This window comes from Caretta caretta, chromosome 1 (assembly GCF_965140235.1).
Source record: "Caretta caretta isolate rCarCar2 chromosome 1, rCarCar1.hap1, whole genome shotgun sequence".
NCBI classification, from domain to species: Eukaryota; Metazoa; Chordata; order Testudines; family Cheloniidae; genus Caretta; species Caretta caretta.
The window spans coordinates 112,825,653-112,845,934 of NC_134206.1; the positions used below are offsets into that span (position 1 = coordinate 112,825,653).

Genomic DNA, 20,282 nt, shown 5'->3' on the forward strand with positions numbered 1-20,282 from the left:
CCCACTCCCCATCATTGAAGTTCAGCTATGGACATTCTGGGTCCTTTTCCAAAAAAGACACCCAGAGGAAAGCAGTACATACGGACTTTCATGGATTTTGCCACCCAATGGCTGGAAGCAGTAGCTCTAAGCAACACCAGGGCTGAAAGTGTGTGCCAGGCAGTAGCAGACATTTTTGCCAGGGTAGGTTGGCCCTCTGACATCCTCACAGATGCAGGAATTAATTTCCTGGCAGGAACTATGGAAAGCCTTTGGGAAGCTCATGGGGTGAATCACGTGGTTGCCACCCCTTACCATCATCAAATAAATGGCCTGGTGGAGAAATTTAATGGGACTCTGGGGGCCATGATACGTAAATTCGTAAATGAGCACTCCAATGATTCAGACCTAGTGTTGCAGCAGTTGCTCTTTGCCTACAGAACTGTACCACATCCCTGTTTAGGGTTTTCACCATTTGAACTTGTATATGGCCACGAGGTTAAGGGGCCTGTCATAAATATAAAGGGAAGAGTAAACACCTTTAAATCCCTCCTGGCCAGAGGAAAAACCCTTTCCCCTGTAAAGGGTTAAGAAGCTAGGATAACCTCACTGGCACCTGACCAAAATGACCAATGAGGAGACAAGATACTTTCAAAGCTGGAGTGGGGGAGAAACAAAGTTTCTCTCTGTGTGTTGCTTTTGCTGGGACCAGATCAGGAATGCAGGTCAGAACTCCTGTAAAGGGCTAATAAGCAATCTAGTTAGATATGCGTTAGATTCTGTTTTGTTTAAATGGCTGATAAAATAAGTTGTGCTGAATGGAATGTATATTCCGGGTTTTGTGTCCTTTCATAACTTAAGGTTTTGCCTAGAGGGATTCTCTATGTTTTGAATCTGATTACCCTGTAAGGTATTTACTGATTTTACAGAGGTGATTCTTTCACTTTTTCTTCAATTAAAATTCTTCTTTTAAGAACCTGATTGCTTTTTCCTTGTTCTTAAGATCTAAGGGTTTGGGTCTGTGTTCACCTATGCAAATTGGTGAGGATTTTTATCAAGCCTTTCCCAGGAAAGGGGGTGCAGGGTTTGGGAGGATTTTGGGGGGGAAAGACGTTTCCAAGCGGGCTCTTTCCCTGTTATATATTTGTTAGACGCTTGGTGGTGGCAGCAATAAAATCCAGGGGCAAAAGGTAAAATAGTTTGTACCTTGGGAAAGTTTTAACCTAAGCTGGTAAAAATAAGCTTAGGGGGTTTTCCATCTGTACCCTAGAGTTCAGAAGGAACCTTGACAGGGCCATTGCTGCTTCACCAACTGTAATGGGAGAGGTTTACACCTTCTCCAGGAACTAACATTCTGGACTTTGTAACCAACCTACAAACCACCCTCTGAACCTCTTTAGCCCTTGCGAAAGAAAACCTAAAAGATACTCAAAAAGAGCAAAAAGCCTGGTATGATAAACATGCCAGAGAGCGGTCCTTCAAAGTAGGGGATCCGGTCATGGTCTTAAAGGTGCTCCAGGCCCATAAAATGGAAGCGTCGTGGTAAGGGCCATTCAAGGTCCAAGAGTGCCTGGGAGCTGTTAATTATCTCATAGCATTCCCCACCTCAAACTGAAAGCCTAAGGTGTATCATATTAATTGTCTAAAGCCCTTTATTCCAGAGAATTAAAGGTTTGTCAGTTTACAGCCCAGGGAGGAGATGACGCTGAGTAGCCTGAAGGTGTTTACTATGAAGGGAAAAGTGATGGTGGCATGGAAGAGGTGAACCTCTCCATGACCCATTGACGTATGTAGCGACAGCAGATCAAGGAGCTGTGCACTAGTTACGCGCAGACGTTCTCAGCCACCCCAGGACTGACTGAACTGGCATACCACGCCATTCACACAAGTAATGCTCACCCAATTAGAGCCCAACCTTACCGAGTGTCTCTTCAAGCTAAAACTGCTATAGAACGGGAGATCCAGGATATGCTACAGATGGGTGTAATCCACCCCTCCCGCAAGGCATGGGCATCTCCAGTGGTTCTAGTTCCCAAACCAGATGCGGAGATATGTTTTTGCGTGGACTATCGTAAGCTAAATGCTGTAACTCGCCCAGACAACTATCTAATGCCACGCACAGATTAACTATTGGAGAAACTGGGATGGACCCAGTTCATCTCTACCTTGGACTTAACCAAGGAGTACTGGCAGGTACTGCTAGATGAATCCGCCAAGGAAAGGTCAGCCTTCATCACACATCAGGCAGTATGAATTTAATGTGCTCCCTTTCGGGCTGCGGAATGCACCCATCACCTTCCAAAAACTTGTAGAAGGTCTCGTAGCGGGATTGGGAGAATATGCAGTCGCCTACCTTGACGATGTGGCCATATTTTCGAATTCCTGGGCAGAAAAGCCTACAAAAAGTCTTTGAGCGCATAAGGGAGGCAGGACTAACTGTTAAGGCTAAAAAGTGTCAAATAAGCCTCAGAGTAACTTACCTTGGACACCAGGTGAGTCAAGGAACTATCAACCCCCTACAGGCCAAAGTGGATGCTATCCGAAAGTGGCCTGTCCCAAAGTCAAACAGGTCCAATCTTTCTTAGGCTTGGCCGGATATTACAGGTGATTTGTACTGCAATACAGCCAAATTGCCGCCCCACTGACAGACCTAACCAAAAAGAAACAGCCAAATGCCGTTCACTGGACCGAAGAGCGTCAGAAGGCCTTTAACCAGCTTAAAGCGACACTCATGTCTGACCCTGTGCTAAGGGCCCCAGATTTTGACAAACCATTCCTAGTAACCACAGATGCATCCGAGTGTGGTGTGGGAGCAGTCTTAATGCAGGAAGGACCAAATCAAAAGTTCCATCCTGTTGTGTTTCTCAGCAAAAGATGTCTGAGAGGGAAAGCCACTGGTCAATCAGTAAAAAGGAATGTTACCCCATTGTCTACGCTCTGGAAAAGCTACGCCCATACGTTTGGGGACAGTGTTTCCACCTACAAACCGACCATGCTGCGCTACAGTGGCTTCATGCCGTCACGGGAAATAACAAAAAACTTATTCGGTGGAGTTTAGCTCTCCAAGATTTTAATTTCGACATACAACACATTTCAGGAGCTTCTAACAAAGTGGCTGATGCACTCTCCCTTGAAAATTTCCCAGAATCAACGGGTCCAAATCGTCCTTAAGATGTGGGAAATATTGTTAGTCTTTATACAGTTAGTAGTATATTTAGAGATGCATGTCTTATTAACTCTGTTTTCTCCTAGAGCTCCAGGAAGAAATCACAGCCAGTGTTTCACCCTATCCGTGATTTGCGGGGGGCGGAGGGGGTGTTATAAATATCAAGGGAAGGGTAACCACCTTTCTGTATACAGTGCTATAAAATCCCTCCTGGCCAGAGGCAACATCCTGTTACCTGTAAAGGGTTAAGAAGCTCAGTTAACCTGGCTGGCACCTGACCCAAAGGACCAATAAAGGGACAAGATACTTTCAAATCTTGGGGGTGGGGGGAGAGGCTTTTGTTGTGTCTTTGTTTACATGGTTGTTCTCTCTTGGGACTGAGAGAGGCCAGATAGAAATCCATCTTCTCCAACCCATCCTAATCCAAATCTTCAATATTGCAACCAGTATAGGTAAGCCAGGCAAGGCGGATTAGTTTATTTTTTGTTTTATGTGAATTTTCCCTGTGTTAAGAGGGAGGTTTATTCCTGTTTTCTGTAACTAAGGTTTTGCCCAGAGGAGGATTCTCTGTGTTTTGAATCTGACTACCCTGTGAAGTATTTTCCATCCTGATTTTACAGAGGTGATTTTTACCTTTCTTTAAAAAAAAAAAAAAATCCTTCTTTTAAGAACCTGACTGATTTTTCCAAGATCCAGGGGTTTGGGTCTTTGATGATTTTGTAACCAATTGGTTAGGATATTATTCTCAAGCCTCCCCAGGAAAGCAGGGGTGTAGGGCTTGGGGGGAAGACGTCTCCAAGTGGTCTCTTTCCCTGTTGTTTGTTTAAAACGCTTGGTGGTGGCAGCATACTGTTCAAGGACAAGGCAAAGTTTGTACCTTGGGGAAGTTTTTAACCTAAGCTGGTAAGAATAAGCTTAGGGGGTCTTTCATGTGGGTCCCCACATCTGTACCCTAGAGTTCAGAGTGGGGAAGGAACCCTGACAGCTACTGTTTCTGTTTGTTGGGGCATCATTTCATACAGCTTTTTCTAGAGGGGAAAAAAACCCCTTCTGATCTAAAATAAAATTAATTGAAATATAAAAGCCAAGTTAGATGGTAAATGGTCAAGACACAGATCTGTTAACAACTGGTTTGTGCAAACTCCTGCAAGCTTCCTCTAGTTCACCAGTGATCAGATGGTATTACGACAAACTAAGGTTACTGGGCTATTATCAAATCAAAGCGTGTTGGTATTAATGTATTTTTAATGTGGCTTTAAAAAAAAAAGGTAGATACTTAGCAGCGAAGAAATATTTTAACACGCTCATGCAGTTCTAAAGACTGCATCCCACCATATGTGGTGATGCATACCTTTAAACTGTAAGCTTGACAAATGTTAACTGTTATACAGACTCTTCTACATCTGTGGTGCTACATAAAGTATTAATAATAGCATACTGAGACACTGTCTTTCCTTAATCACTGCAGAGCTAAGCATGACCAGTGAAGTATAATTGCTAAGCTGTTTAATATATTGAGATAATACCCTTTGGAATCTTTTGCTAAGATGTTCAGCTCTTATTTACTATGCTCTAAAAACATATTGTTTAAAATGCTACCACTGACTATTCAATTTTTTCTTAGCAGTGATACCATGACAACCACCACATGACCTGCAACAAACATACCCAGTCTCCAGGGCTTTGCTTAAGAAGGCTCAGAGTGATATCACTCATTCTTTAGAACAGCATCAGTTATAGAGACGCTTTGTATTATTTAAGATGCATAGAGCCTACCAGCCAAGTTTACCTTGTGGCAACAAATATCTTCAGCAAAAATGGGACAAAACAAACTATGAAGAGCACAAGAAAAGGGTAGGTACAACTCTGTAGTACAGTGAGTAAATTTATTTCAGTGAGTAAATAGGCAAGTCAGATTTGTTAGTGCAAATGCTTATGTATTCTTTAACATTAGTCTGAAAGTATTCCTTAGAGATCAGGGTTGACCTACCATATAAAAAGAAAGTTTTTTTAATAATAGCGTGCATTGTATGCAGGTTGCTAATGGGTTGCCACCAATTTAAAGTATGATAATGATGTCCACAGAATTTAAAGACAGAAAAAATCTGGTCAATCATGCAGTCCCTCTCAGTGGCAATGTGGGATTGTTCCCTTCAGGCCTTTCCGCAGTGCTTTGTATAGTCCAAGTGTTAGATCATATTAAAGAAGTTCTGTATTAAAATCACAAATGAGTTTGATTCCCCATACTTTAAATTCCAGGGTATTACTAATTAAGAGGTCTCTTGGTTTTTGGTACTGTTTCTCTCCCTCTGTGTGTGAAGCTTGCAAGCTGCTAATTGCGTTAGTACATTCTAAGACAGAGTCTGTTCTCAAAGCAATTCACACAGAGAGAGACTCAAAGCAATACTCTGTAACAACAGAAACAGCACCCAGAGACTCCCTGCCCTTTTGTTGTATTAACAATTGTAATTAAAATAGACATAGAGGATGTATGTGGATGGATGCTTGGTGTGGATAATAACTGAATGATCAGGGAGGTGCCAGCCTAAGAATCCAGTGTCCATTGGCTGAAGAAGGCGTCAAGTGGAAATAACCAGAGGACCCCCGGAGGGCAAGACTGGAATCCACCCAACAGCCTCAAGAATGGGAGAACCAAAGAACAAGATAACATCTAGCAGCACGGAGCCATCAGGAATGTGCTATCTGCTGATTGATTCAGCAACAGCATGATGAAGCAATTCCCATAGACTGGCACAGGAAGAAATTCCTATAAAAATAGACTCTAGAAAGTGAGAACTTTGGGGTCTGATTTTGCAAACCAACTTCCAGGAGCATCAGACAAGGCCCTGCTCCCTCCTCATGTCCAGGCCACCTGGCCAGTGGCTTGGCATGAGCAACTCTAAGGCTGGTAACTATGATAACAACCTTGCAGAACCTGTGTGTGTGAGAGAATGAATGTGTGAATAAATATGAGATTGAATGGAATGTTATAGCTATAACTAACTGCTTACTATGATTATTTCTGTATTCACAATAAATGTGGTATTTTGCCTTTTTCCCTTTAATAAGATCCTGCTGGTTTTTATTTTATTGTATAACACAAGTCTGAATAACTCCTGTGAGAAGGATTAAACTGCATTGCTTCCTTAAGAAGATATCACAGTGTAATTGACCTTACTGTAAGGAAATATTTCTTCATTATGTACAGATAGGGTGACCAGATGTCCCAATTTTATAGGGACAGTCCCGATTTTGGGGTCTTTTTCTTATAGAGGCTCCTATTACCCCCCACCCCAGGTCCAAATTTCTCACATTTGCTGTCTAGTCACCCTATTTTCATATATGGTCAGTTTCATATGCTGTTACCATATAAAATACACCCTTCTTTCCATGTTCTGTTCCACTGGTTTGACTAATGGGTGGAGAGAATTTAAAAATGAAATATAAAAATCAAGCATTTTGTCTCTAACCAAAATGGCAAGATCAAAAGTTTTTTAAAAAGTTCTTTTTTTTTTTTTAAATTAACCTCCGACATGTCATGCCATTGTATATGACTAGGGCTATTTACAAGTGGTCTGATGCTGGAGGGCTGACATAGTGTACATCCATTGTGGACATGCAGCTACCCCTTAGAAAGTAGGACACTTCATATCCATCCCAAGGAATTCAAACCTTAAAACTAGAGCTCATTGGGAAATGGATTTTCTGTCCCGTGAAAAATTTTGGGATGTTAAAAAAAAAAAAAAAAAAAAAGGCCCAAATCATGAATGAAAGCCTAAATTTCTAAATTTTTTGCTAAGTGAAAATTTAAAAATGGACCAATCAAAGCATTTTATTTTGATAAACTGAAAATGTTTCGTTTCCATTTTGACCATTTTTCAATTTATTTTTTTTATGTAAAATAAAATATAAATGTTGAAACAAAAAGTCATTTCAAAATGAAAAATCAAAACTTTCTATTCCAAAACCCTTCAAAACAGGATGATATTAAAATGATATTTCACACACAAAAAATGGTTTAGTTGAAATGGCATTTTTGATGGAAAATTGTTTTGACAAAAAAATTTAGCCTTGCTATCCAATAATAAACTGCCTTTTAATTGAGATCCAATCCTGTTATGCTAAGCACTCTCCACTCCCATGGAAATCAATGACCGTTGAGGGCACCCAGCATCTTGCAGGATCAGGCCTTCTATTAGAATCTGCAACAAAAGGAAGCCGAACATATTACCAGCACTTAGGCAGCTTGAGTAAATAGATATTGTGTAATTTCAGCTCCAAACATCACTGCAATGAATCTAATGAATGACTATTGCCTTTTTATATAGTCTTGAGATTGACCTGATAGTTTATCGAGGTTTTCATCAATTCTGAAGTCATCAGGGAGTCAGGCTTTTGTCCCGGACTCAAAGCTCTGTGCTGTGCCATGCTACATTTGGAGCTTTGGAAGGCTACATGTGGACTCCAGGCAACGCTTTATGGAATGTGCTTTTCTGTGCTGTTACCATATGAATTGCACTTACTTGACAACCCCTTTTGCTTAGTGTGTAAATGTTCTACACTTATTTACACATCACATGGGTAAGCAACTCTTGAAAGGCAGAGTCAATCAAAGAGGGCATAGTTCAAATAATTATTCATATTATATACACACATACTCTGTTATATTTATATATAACATATTAATGAGCTGAGCAGTGTTTATCCCATACTATTAACTAAAGCAACAAAATCATGCATCCCATTAATGTAGTCTCACCTCCACAGGGTTCCTCTGAGTCTCAGAGTGGTCTCTCTCTCTCTCTCTCTCTTTCTTCCCCTCCTCCTCAGTTTTCACCTCCAGACACTCCTTGACCCAAGACTATTCATATGACCTACCATTTGCAGTGATCTTCCTGTCAGACCTGACCTGAATATTCATGTGACGTGTTGGGGGAAGGAGATTTTAACTGTGCCACTGAATCTAGTGCAATACAAACTCTATTCGGTGATTATATCAGTAGTTTTGCATTGGAGGATACATATTAAGGCATTGCTATAACAGTGAGGTCATGGAAATTCCCTGAACACAAGAAGCCCCCTGCAGGAGTTGCATGGCTCCCCACACCCAGATCCATACCTCCTCAGGAGGCCCTAAGTCAGGGACATTTCCAGGGTACACTGGGGTCAGGGGAGGGAGTAGCTAAGTCATTCTTACATTCCAGCGATTCTGCATCCCTGCAACAGTCCAAAGCAACTATTGCTTCAGGGACATATGTTAGGAAGCCTGTGCCTGGGGCCAGACTAGACCTCAGAACTCCTGGGTAAAGGAGGCATAAGCAGTCCTGGCACCAGTATGTATTTTTTCTTTTCTCTGGGAGGAAAGGTTTGAGTTTTATTGGTGATGGAAAACAATTGTCCCTTGTATCTTCATTTCCCACTACCTCCCTGGGGAGGCTTGGCATTGCTGACATTATGATTGTGTCAGCTATGATATTACTGCTAACAATACAGTGGACAAACAATTTAAACATTTCCCATAACAGTTTATGAGGATTTGATTTTCAAGAAAAATGGATAATGATTATTTTTGTTCTGCTGCAGATCCAGACAGCCAAACCTGTAGTGGACACCACTACTCCTCTAACATATGGCCATCTTCACTTGAAGTTAAAGAAGCTAAAGGTATCTTTTTGGTTATGTCACTTAATTAAGTAGGTTAGCATTGAATAGGATTGCATATGCCAGTGCCCACCATAGTGTTCCCCCCACTTCACCCCCAACAAAGTAAGACAGGCAGATCAACAGGGGTATAAGAAGATTAAATGGTCAAAGTTTTAGTTTCACTTCCAGACAATGCTCTGCCTGACTGGGCCAGTGGATATTGCCCTCCCAGTCCCACATCAAATAAACTGACTTGATGCATCAAATTCCCTCTAATTGCCAGGTCCAGATCCTGCCTAAAATCTGTTCCTGCCCATCAAAAAGAAAAAAAAAAATCTACAGTAACTGAAACAATAATAACCAGAATGTTATCACAGGGCAATCTTATGACATGTTGGCATACTCAAAACATGAGAAATGTAACAAGGGATAGTTTTTATTGGTAATTTTCATTCAAAATCTTTATCCCTCTATGATTAAAATGGCAAGTGTTTGTTTATAAAAAGAAAATGACAATGGAAAAATGAACTCTATTCTCCTAGAATAATGGTCTCTGTCCACTTTAAAAAAAACCTATATACAGTCTCCCTCAGGCAAAGGGAGTGTTGCCTGAGTAAGGACTTCAGGATTTGGCCTCTTTAAAATGTTTATCATCTCATCCTATTTTATAGCAACCCCCAGAGAGCTTGAAACTATTTTGCTATCAAAACAATTAATTTCTCCCCTAAGAAGAGAATATACTATTTATATACTATTGTAGGATTTGGCATCTGTGCTGGTTGTTGCCGCTCCCCCCCCCACCCCCACCCCCTTTCTTTACTGTAAAAGAGCAACAAAGAATTTCCTTTGGGAAAAATCATATATATGTATGGAGTTTGCCGATGCATATTTAAAAAAAAAAGTCAGATCTGAAGCTGCCAATCTTGGGTATGTCCCTTTATGCTACTGGAACTCTGACACTTTTGGGTGGCATTAAGTCCCCCATCCAGCTGTAACATGATTCTTTTAGAGGTGCTATGTAAATACAGAGAGACTCTCTCTAATGTTGCCAGTAAGTTTATCTTCCTGTAACCACATTCTTTTCTCCTTTGTAGTCACTATCCCTCTGGGTTTTTAAGAGCCTGATGGGATTACTTAACAGCACCATTTTTAGGTACATCCATAATACAATTTGAGCTACATCTGCCCTGTTTTGGTTATAAAGCCAAGCAAACAAAAAAGATGAATTAAGAGCCCCGCCAGTGGTTCACTACAGTAACATTAGCTATTGAGGGTTATCAAAGCAGCATGTGCCAATATTTCATATTTATCTTATTTAGGCCAAGCAAGCCTTAAGAGTGCTAGAAATAAACAGCAAAAGAGGCAGGGGGAGGGGGCGAATCAGTAGGCACAAAATATGTTTTTCAATGACACTCGGGGAGGAGAGGCACTTGGAAGCAAGTTGTTTTAAGTTTTAGTTCTGAAGGTAATGGTGGAATTATTACTCTGCCTATTATTCTCTGGTTCCTTTCAAACCACCCCTGCTAGACATGGCATCCTTGGGGCACAGAAACATACTTCTGAAGAGCACTTCTTAGGGGGAGCAGGGAGGGGAGGGGCTTTTGGAATGGATTAGATTTCAGCAGAGGGCAGCTGTTCACAAACATTTCTCACAGGTCTGGCTAGCTCCAGGCTCACTACAAGGTCTTCCCATCCCATCTCGTTCTTCTATTTAGGTTTTTACATTGCTCCCATCACCATGGTATCTTTTCACATTACACAAATGAATCTCTATGTTGTACTGGGTTTAGTGATATCATTAATATACTCCATGTTTAGATCTTAAAACTAATTTTAAAAAATGACTTAAAACTAGCTAAATGTGCACATAACTAGTCTATGCAGCTACATGTTTCTATCATCGTTACCCTCATCCTCCTGCTGCAGCTCCTTCCATTTGCCTATTAAACCCACTTGTTGCTTCCCACCTTCAATCAGATTGTAACCCCTGCCATCCCTGTCCCTGGACCTGATCCAAAGCCCACTGAAGTCAGGGGAAAGTGGTGCTTACTGCTGAGGGTCCCCCAAAAGCACTGTTTGATACTTAAACCCTAACTTATGTGGATCTTATGTGGTGAAGAGGTTCTTCTGCAGGACCTCTGCACTGGGGGTGAATTTTTACCCTACCAGTTTTTGTCTCAGTCTGTGTGTGGAACCAGAGTTGGAGCCTCTTGTTAAGTATCCACAGCACTCTGCCGCTGTTTTGATTGGACCATAACAAATATTTCTCTGCCTCTTTTGTGCATGAAGCTTGAGAAGGAACGGCTTTCAGTCATCGAAAGAGACAATCATTTGCTGCTGGAGAAGATATCCTGCATCATGAGGACGAAAGGGCGAATTGATAACAAAAATTACTGTCAGGCCAAAAGGTAACATCAGCAGTAGAACTTGTATAGGGTTATCAAGTTACTGTGACAGTGATAAACATAGCAATGGATAATCTGCTCAGCAAGGACATGTATTTAAAGGAGGCCTCAGGAGTGCTAATATTTTAGATATTCATTGTTCTGCCCTGTTATGGGGATTCCAACTCCTTCGAGGTTCATCCTTCTAGTCTCTGTAGAAAAACAGATACCAGCTTCTGGATTAATTTCTTCAGTTTAATAACTGAGGGATAGAGACAGTGATTGTTGACCTAGTTTAGAGGAAATAGATGAAACAAACATATTATCATGTCCCAACTAATCTGTTGTTGCTGACTGAGTTACTGCCACTTGCTTTGCCAGTCATTCCCACAGACATCACTGGAAAGACGTAGGTCCAAAGCATGGAAATGAAATAAGAACCACAAAGTGAACAGTGTACAGTAACCATATTGAGTAAGTAAATCAGGACTTTAGTCATTGCTCAAGGGAGAATGAGTAAGCACTCTCAGACAATTCTCACAGGAGAGTAGCTGTTTGTACCATTTTAACTCCAAGAGAATGTCATACTCAGAGTACAGCAGAACAATGCATGATCACTAGTAAGAAGAGAATTAAGAAGTGAAGCGAGGACACCAGAATCTGCCATGGGAATGTTTGGTGCAAGTCAAGTGTCATTTGTTAACCTTCATGATTCATTTACAGACAGACTGGTTGATGAGGGAATGATAGCTCATCAGGCCCCAAAATGTCTCTAGACAGAACGGTGCAGTTCAGTAGTTCTGGACTCCACCTGGATTACCTGAACAGCAACTGCTGTGTAACAGGGAATTTCCAACTTCAGCATGGTCCCATTAGATATTAAAAATATATGAGGAATAATTTGAAACACCATTGAAACTGAGCTAATGGATGTACAGATCCTCATGAGCATTATATTATTTTACACACACACACACACACACACACCGCATTTACTGAAGATTAACCTTTATTGCTGCTGTGTAGCATACATATCATTGCAGCTCCCTTGACATCATAGAATCATAGAACTGGAAGGGACTTTGAGAGGTCATCTAGTCCAGTCCCCTGCACTCGTGGCAGGACTAATTATCTAGACCAGTGGTTCTCAAAGCCAGTCCGCCTCTTGTTCAGGGAAAGCCCCTAGAGTGCCAGACCGGTTTGTTTAACCTGCCGCGTCCGGAGGTTCGGCCGATCGCGGCTCCCACTGGCTGCGGTTCGCCACTCCAGGCCAATGCGGGCTGCGGAAAGGGCGGCCAGCACATCCCTTGGCCCACACCGCTTCCCGCACTGGCCTGGAGCAGTGAACCACGGCCAGTGGGAGCCGCGATCAGCCAAACTGCAGATGCGGCAGGTAAACAAACCAGCCCGGCCCGCAGGGGCTTTCCCTGAACAAGTGGCGGACCGGCTTTGAGAACCACTGATCTAGACCATTCCTGACTGTTTGTCTAACCTGCTCTTAAAGATCTCCTATGATGGAGATTCCAAAACCTCCCTAGGCAATTTATTCCAGTTCTTAACAACCCTGACAGTTAGGAAGTTTTTCCTAATGTCCAACCTAAACCTCCCTTGGTGCAATTTAAGACCATTTCTTCTTGTCCTATCCTCAGAGGTTAAGAAAAGCAATTTTTCTTCCTCCTCCTTGTAACAACCTCTTATATATTAGAAAATTGTTATGTCCCCTCTCAGTCTTCTCTTTTCCAGACTAAACAAACCCAATTTTTTTCAATCTTCCCTCACAGGTCATGTTTTCTAGACCTTTAATCATTTTTGTTGCTCTTCTCCGGACTCTCTCCATTTTGTCCACATCCTTCCTGAAATGTGGAGCCCAGAACTGGACACAGTACTCCAGTTGAGGCCTAATCAGAGCGGAGAACAGTGGAAGAATTACTTCTCATGTCTTGCTTACAACACTCCTGCTAATACATCCCTGAATGAGGTTCGCTTTTTTTGCGACAGTGTTAAGCTGTTGACTCATATTTAGCTTGGAGTCCACTCTGACCTCCAGATCCCTTTCCGCACTACTCCTTCCTAGGCAGTGATTTACCATTCTGTATGTGTGCAACTGATTGTTCCTTCCTAAATGTAATACTTTGCATTTGTCCTTATTAAATTTCATCCTATTAACGTCAGACCATTTCTCCAGTTTGTCCAGATCATTTTGAATTTTAATGTTATTCTCCAAAGCACTTGCAACCTCTCCCAGCTTGGTATTGTCCACAAACTTTACAAGTGCACTCTCTATGCCACTATCTAAATCATTGATGAAGATATTGAACAGAACCGAATGTCATTTAACTCTGGCACTAACCAGTCATGAAATATTTGTGAAGAACTTTTGACCAGACACTTCTCTGCACCTTCTCTCAAAACCAGTTGATCTGGTTAATATCTGAAATTTGGGCGAGACATTTTCCTTCAACAATTGGAAAACAGAGGACTAACGCCAGATGCCTAAAGTGATTGTTTATTAACACCTCAGCAGCCAGGCATGCCATCTCCCTCAACATAGCAACAAAAATAATTCAGGGCTGGAGGATTGGTTTTAGGACAAGATTAGGGCTGGGATCTTATAAAAAGTGCCAAGGAATCTTTAGTATCTACAGAGAACAGACAGAATCTCAATTTTGAAGGTCTAATCTGAGAGGCAGAGTGTAAAACTTCTTCAAACAAAACGTATTTCCTTCAGAAGGTCAAAGGGCTGAGTTGCGAAGGCTTATTAATAAGGAGAAGAAACTCCTCTTAGGAGAAGTATAATAGCTTCAGAGAATTTCTCTCTCAGGTTCCAGCTTTGACCCACAAATTCTTCAAGCACATTCGTAACTGGGCAGAAGCTTGATTTTCCTTTGTATGTGTTTCCCTCTCTAGTTTAAACAGGGAGAAGCGAGAGAAGGAACTACTGAGAGTGAGCCAAGAGAACCGGGCCATTCTGGATAGGATTACAAAGTGTGAGCCTCAGTATCAAGTTCAGAGGTGGCATGAAGACTGGCAAAGGGCGGAAAAATACATGGACAGCATTGCAAGATATCCTCGTGGGTGGTGTAAATTGCAGAATCGAAAGGTAACCTGGATTTCTGGGGGGGTGGTTTCTTAACTATTACAGATTTGACTTGTCCATTTTGTGTTTTGCTGCATATTTATTCTAGAGAGCACATTATTACAACTGGCAGGCAGCTACAGAATAAGTGATCTTATATTTATACAGTACTATTCCTCAAAATGGATCCGAAAGGACTCTTCAAACTTCATTAAGTGACTGTAGAAATTACAGCATTTAGGAATTACTCAATACTCACCAACAACCACATACCACACAACAGAACCACTAACCCAGGAACCTATCCTTGAAACAAAGCCCGTTGCCAACTGTGCCCACATATCTATTCAGGGGACACCATCACAGGGCCTAATAACATCAGCCACGCTATCAGAGGCTCGTTCACCTGCATATCCACCAATGTGATATATGCCATCATGTGCCAGCAATGCGCCTCTGCCATGTACATTGGTCAAACTGGACAGTCTCTACGTAAAAGAATAAATGGACACAAATCAGATGTCAAGAATTATAACATTCATGAACCAGTCGGAGAACACTTCAATCTCTCTGGTCACGCGATTACAGATATGAAGGTCGCTATCTTACAACAAAAAAACTTCAAATCCAGACTCCAGCGAGAAACTGCTGAATTGGAATTCATTTGCAAATTGGATACTATTAATTTAGGCTTAAATAGACTGGGAGTGGCTAAGTCATTATGCAAGGTAGCCTATTTCCCCTTGTTTTTTCCTATCCTCTCCCCCCCCAAGACATTCTGCTTAAACTTGGATTTATGCTGGAAATGGCCCACCTTGATTATCATGCACATTGTAAGGAGAGTGGTCACTTTGGATAAGCTATTACCAGCAGAAGAGTGAGTTTGTGTGTATGTGGTTTTTTTTTTTGTTTTTTTTGGGGGGGGGGGGGGAAGAGGTGAGAAAACCTGGATTTGTGCTGGAAATGGCCCAACTTGAGTATCATACACATTGTAAGGAGAGTGATCACTTTAGATAAGCTATTACCAGCAGGAGAGTGGGGTGGGAATTGTTTCATGGTCTCTGTGTATATAATGTCTTCTGCAGTTTCCACAGTATGCATCCGATGAAGTGAGCTGTAGCTCACGAAAGCTTATGCTCAAATAAATTGGTTAGTCTCTAAGGTGCCACAAGTACTCCTTTTCTTTTTGCGAATACAGACTAACACGGCTGTTACTCTGAAATTTGTCCACCACTGAAATGCAACACCCTCTGAGGTGGAAAAAGGCACCAATTTAATAGTACCACTACAGAGATACCCAAATGCTACAACAAAATTTTTAAAAGGACTAAATATTGAAAGATTTTGAGGTTACAGAAATATATCATGGTTGACTTCTACAGAATATCTGCTGTTTAAAGTAGCCAGCATCTTATTTTCTTTGATAAAATGCACAGCTGTAAATCAGCAGCAAGAGGTATTAGACAGTTAGGTCTCTGCATTCAACATCATTGAGGCTTGGCTTATAGCTACTGAGCATGTATAAAAGGAGATTTTTAGGGGTTAACAACTCAGCCAAATCTGGGTGGATTTTCCTGGAACAGCAAAAGGCATATTTCTGGCCCCAGGACCATCCTTCTGCCAAGTTTCAAGTCTCTGCTGCCCACCTATGGAATACTAGAACTCTTAAAAGAAAGAGGAGGAAAAATTGGTTAGAAAAAGGAAAAATTGGTTGTCGGGGGCGGGGGGCGGGGGAGGATCTTTTTCTCCAAGCCCTATTCTTGTAAATAGTTGTACCATTTTTGCTGAAACTTTCAAGAAATATTCAGCCTGAGGCAGAAAGCAAGCATGAAAAGTTTCAGCCCAAGAACTTTAAGTCTGTCAGAGTAATAATCAATTAAAAGAAGGGCTTGCAAAGGAAAGAGGTAAGCAACCTGAACTACTGTAAATATATATATTACACACAAAATACTATATTAAAAGCACATTATTAAGGTTGCTAACGTAGTCAAACACTCAAAAGTTAGGAAATGCCAGAATTAAGGTTGCCTCTACAACCTTAATTCACTCCTTTTGTGCATGTGTATTATGGTAGTCTTGATTATATGATCACACTTTTTTTCCCCACAGGACCACTCCCTCATTCAGTGCACAGAATGGATGGTGCTTACTAAATGAGCAACAATTCAGTACTGCGTTTTATCTTCATTGTTCAACGTGTGGCCCCAAGCCTTATTAACTGCACACTATTCAAACCCTGATTTAAAGCCAGTGTTATTAATTTTCACTTGGGATTTTCTATGGCACTCATCACTACAGTAGTGACACTGAGTGTTTCACAAATGTTAATTTATCTTACTAACATTCTCATTAAGTGACTGAGTATTATTATCCCCAATTTACAGAGGAGGAATGAAGGTACAGAGATTAAGATATAAAGTATCCCCTAATTTTGGGTATCCAATTTGAAATACCTATAACCTGATTTTTCAAAGTAAAGCTCCTTCTTTATGAAAAGTTACACTTGTTTTGGTCAGCCTTTCCTCTTTCCTCCGCCCTCTTTGACTGCTCACCTCTTTCTGGTGGAGCATACCAATGCCACCAAGAGGAGACAGAATTTTCCTCCCCTTCTATATCAGGGTCATCTTTACTGATTCCAGCAAATTCCCTCATTGCTGAGCTCTCTCAATCAACCTAGCCATTGGCGTACCTTAATGGAACTTGCTCCATTCCTGACAGCCAAAACAATTCTAAAGAGCAAAAGGATAAGTTCCCTTCCCTTGGTCCAGAGAAATATTTCAGCCCTTACCCCACCCAATGCTCTATCACACACACTTTCCTGTGAGCAGTGCATGGCTGAGGGATCACTTTTAGAATAACCGCAAAACTCAAGATATTGAAATGTTCTTTATATTCGATATTTTTGTAATGATTTTTCACTTCTCTTTCAGGAACAAAAATTAAACAAGAAAGCATCCAAACAAGAGAGAGAAAAAAAGAGATAAGCAACAGAATGATGAAGATGTGAAAAGCAAGACAGAGGAGTGAGAAAAAGGGGACATCCAAAGTGCAGAGGAAAAAGATCACCAAGAGAGAGACTGTTTTAGAAATGGTGTAATTCCAACTAGTCCCCTATCAATACAGTTCAAGCAATTTACAGAACTAAACATGAGATGGGGTATGTGGGAGAGGCAGCTGCAAGAATTTATATAGATACTATCATTTTAAAGAAGTTACTGTAAGTGTAGGTATTAGGCATATGATTTTATTAACATATATAAATTTATTTATAGTTGCCAGCAAACTATAACTCTGCATAATGTTTCATGAACGCAAATGAAGTGGGAGCAAAGCTGGGGAAATGAATTGACTTTATCACAGGTAATTAATTCAGCTGATTAAAACCAGCCTGTTAAAAATAATTATATTTCTCACATTAGCATCCATTGGAGATTCCCCAGTGAAGGCTGACTTAGATGACAGCAAATAGTTTAGAGCAGTGTTTTTTTTAAAATGTGTTCATAGGCTGGATCCCCTCTTAATAGAGAGATGGCTGGGTGAACCACCTCCCTTCCTGTTCATGATCTCATGTCAGCTTTGTGTCAGCTACAGCAATTGCATACATGGAGAAGTAATATCAATAGTACATTAAGTATTTTCCTAGTTTCTTTTCCTGGAATTTAGAAGCTGGAAACAGAGAGGAGAAACAACATTCTGTGATCAGCCAACCAATGCTTAATTTGTGCCGGGGCTTGACAGCGTTGAGCCCAGCACCTCTAAGCTTGGCAGTTCATAGCCCTAGCACCTCTGGGCTTGCGGCATCAGTTATGAAAGTAAAAAATTTGCTTGAGCCCCAGCACTTCTTTCATTACAAATTAAGCCCTGGAGCCAGCTCTCTCTGTGCCACCAGCAAGTGCTCTCCAGGCCACCACTAGTCCACAGCCTATAAGATGAGAACTCCTGGTCTACAGGATGCATCCCCCTGCCTTTTTATTTTTAAATGTGATACTTCATGGAAAACACCTACTGAACCCACAAAATAGTCTAAGCATGCAAAGCCAGTCAAGTGAAACTTCACTCCTCTTGGAGAATATAAAATCTGAAGCTAAATAACAGGGTGTATTAAGAAGTATTGGCTTTTGTTTTGTTGGAAATAAAAGTTACAAACATGACTTAATGACTCATATGAATTGTCATTCATGGAGGCTGGCTAATTTTTTCAGAGACATTCTCCTAGTAATATTTTACAGGTCACAGAGACATTTTCCTTTCTCATTTGGAATGTTTCGAGCATTGATGAGATGAAAACTTCAGTTTCTTAATTGTATAAATCCTCAGATATTTATCCTTATTGTAACAAAACTGTGGTACAAATTTCAGAGTAACAGCCGTGTTAGTCTCTATTCGCAAAAAGAAAAGGAGTACTTGTGGCACCTTAGAGACTGACCAATTTATTTGAGCATGAGCTTTCGTGAGCTACAGTTCACTTCATCGGATGCATACTGTGGAAACTGCAGAAGACATTATATACACAGAGACCATGAAACAATACCTTCCCCCACCCCACTCTCCTGCTGGTAATAGCTTATCTAAAGTGATCACTCTCCTTACAATGCGTATGATACTCAAGTTGGGCCATTTTCAGCACAAATCCAGGTTTTCTCACCCCCCCACCCCCATATACACACAAACTCACTCTGCTGCTGGTAACAGCCCATCCAAAGCGACCACTCTCCTTACAATGTGTATGATAATCAAGGTGGGCCATTTCCAGCATAAATCCAAGTTTAAGCAGAACGTCTGGGGGGGGGGGTAGGAAAAAACAAGGGGAAATAGGCTACCTTGCATAATGACTTAGTCACTCCCAGTCTATTTAAGCCTAAATTAATAGTATCCAATTTGCAAATGAATTCCAATTCAGCAGTTTCTCGCTGGAGTCTGGATTTGAAGTTTTTTTGTTGTAAGATAGCGACCTTCAAGTCTGTAATTGCGTGACCAGAAAGATTGAAGTGTTCTCCGACTGGTTTATGAATGTTATAATTCTTGACATCTGATTTGTGTCCATTTATTCTTTTACGTAGAGACTGTCCAGTTTGACCAATGTACATGGCAGAGGGGCATTGCTGGGACATGATGGCATATATCACATTGGTGGATGTGCAGGAGAACGAGCCTCTGATAGTGTGGCCGATGTTATTAGGCCCTGTGATGGTGTCCCCTGAATAGATATGTGGGCACAGTTGGCAACGGGCTTTGTTTCAAGGATAGGTTCCTGGGTTAGTGGTTCTGTTGTGTGGTGTGTGATTGCTGGTGAGTATTTGCTTCAGGTTGGGGGGCTGTCTGTAGGCAAGGACTGGCCTGTCTCCCAAGATTTGAGAGAGTGTTGGGTCATTCTTCAGGATAAGTTGTAGATCCTTAATAATGCATTGGAGGGGTTTTAGTTGGGGGCTGAAGGTGACGGCTAGTGGCGTTCTGTTATTTTCTTTGTTAGGCCTGTCCTGTAGTAGGTGAATTCCGGGAACTCTTCTGGTTCTATCAATCTGTTTCTTCACTTCCGCAGGTGGGTATTGTAGTTGTAAGAATGTTTGATAGAGATCTTGTAGGTGTTTGTGTCTGTCTGAGGGGTTGGAGCAAATGCAGTTGTATTGCAGAGCTTGGCTGTAGATGATGGATCGTGTGGTGTGGTCAGGGTGAAAGCTGGAGGCATGTAGGTAGGAATAGCGGTCAGTAGGTTTCCGGTATAGGGTGGTGTTTATGTGACCATTGTTTATTAGCACTGTAGTGTCCAGGAAGTGGATCTCTTGTGTGGACTGGACCAGGCTGAGGTTGATGGTGGGATGGAAATTGTTGAAATCATGGTGGAATTCCTCAAGGGCTTCTTTTCCGTGGGTCAACCACATACCACACAACAGAACCACTAACCCAGGAACCTATCCTTGAAACAAAGCCCGTTGCCAACTGTGCCCACATATCTATTCAGGGGACACCATCACAGGGCCTAATAACATCAGCCACACTATCAGAGGCTCGTTCACCTGCACATCCACCAATGTGA

General features: G+C 41.4%; 2 protein-coding genes across 4 annotated transcripts in view; one reads left to right on the forward strand and one right to left on the reverse strand.

Moving 5' to 3' along the window:
• Positions 1-20,282, reverse strand: part of RASA3 (RAS p21 protein activator 3) — a 266,350-nt gene that overhangs the window by 226,990 nt on the left and 19,078 nt on the right. The gene's annotated exons all lie outside the window — the stretch shown is intronic.
• CFAP97D2 (CFAP97 domain containing 2) lies at positions 4,795-18,399 on the forward strand. 3 transcript variants are annotated; one of them, XR_007357481.2, is made up of 6 exons: positions 4,804-4,999; positions 8,729-8,809; positions 11,078-11,196; positions 14,080-14,272; positions 17,179-17,405; positions 17,521-18,399. XR_007357481.2 is itself a non-coding variant. In XM_048856291.2 (5 exons), exons 1-5 carry the CDS (start codon positions 4,907-4,909, stop codon positions 17,230-17,232), a joined length of 540 nt encoding a protein of 179 aa, XP_048712248.2. In that variant the 5' UTR covers positions 4,804-4,906; the 3' UTR covers positions 17,233-18,399. The 3 variants fall into 3 exon arrangements, 2 of the variants coding, with proteins under 2 accessions (XP_048712264.1, XP_048712248.2); XM_048856291.2 differs by having other exon boundaries at positions 17,179-18,399; XM_048856307.2 differs by lacking the exon at positions 14,080-14,272 and having other exon boundaries at positions 4,795-4,999; positions 17,179-18,399.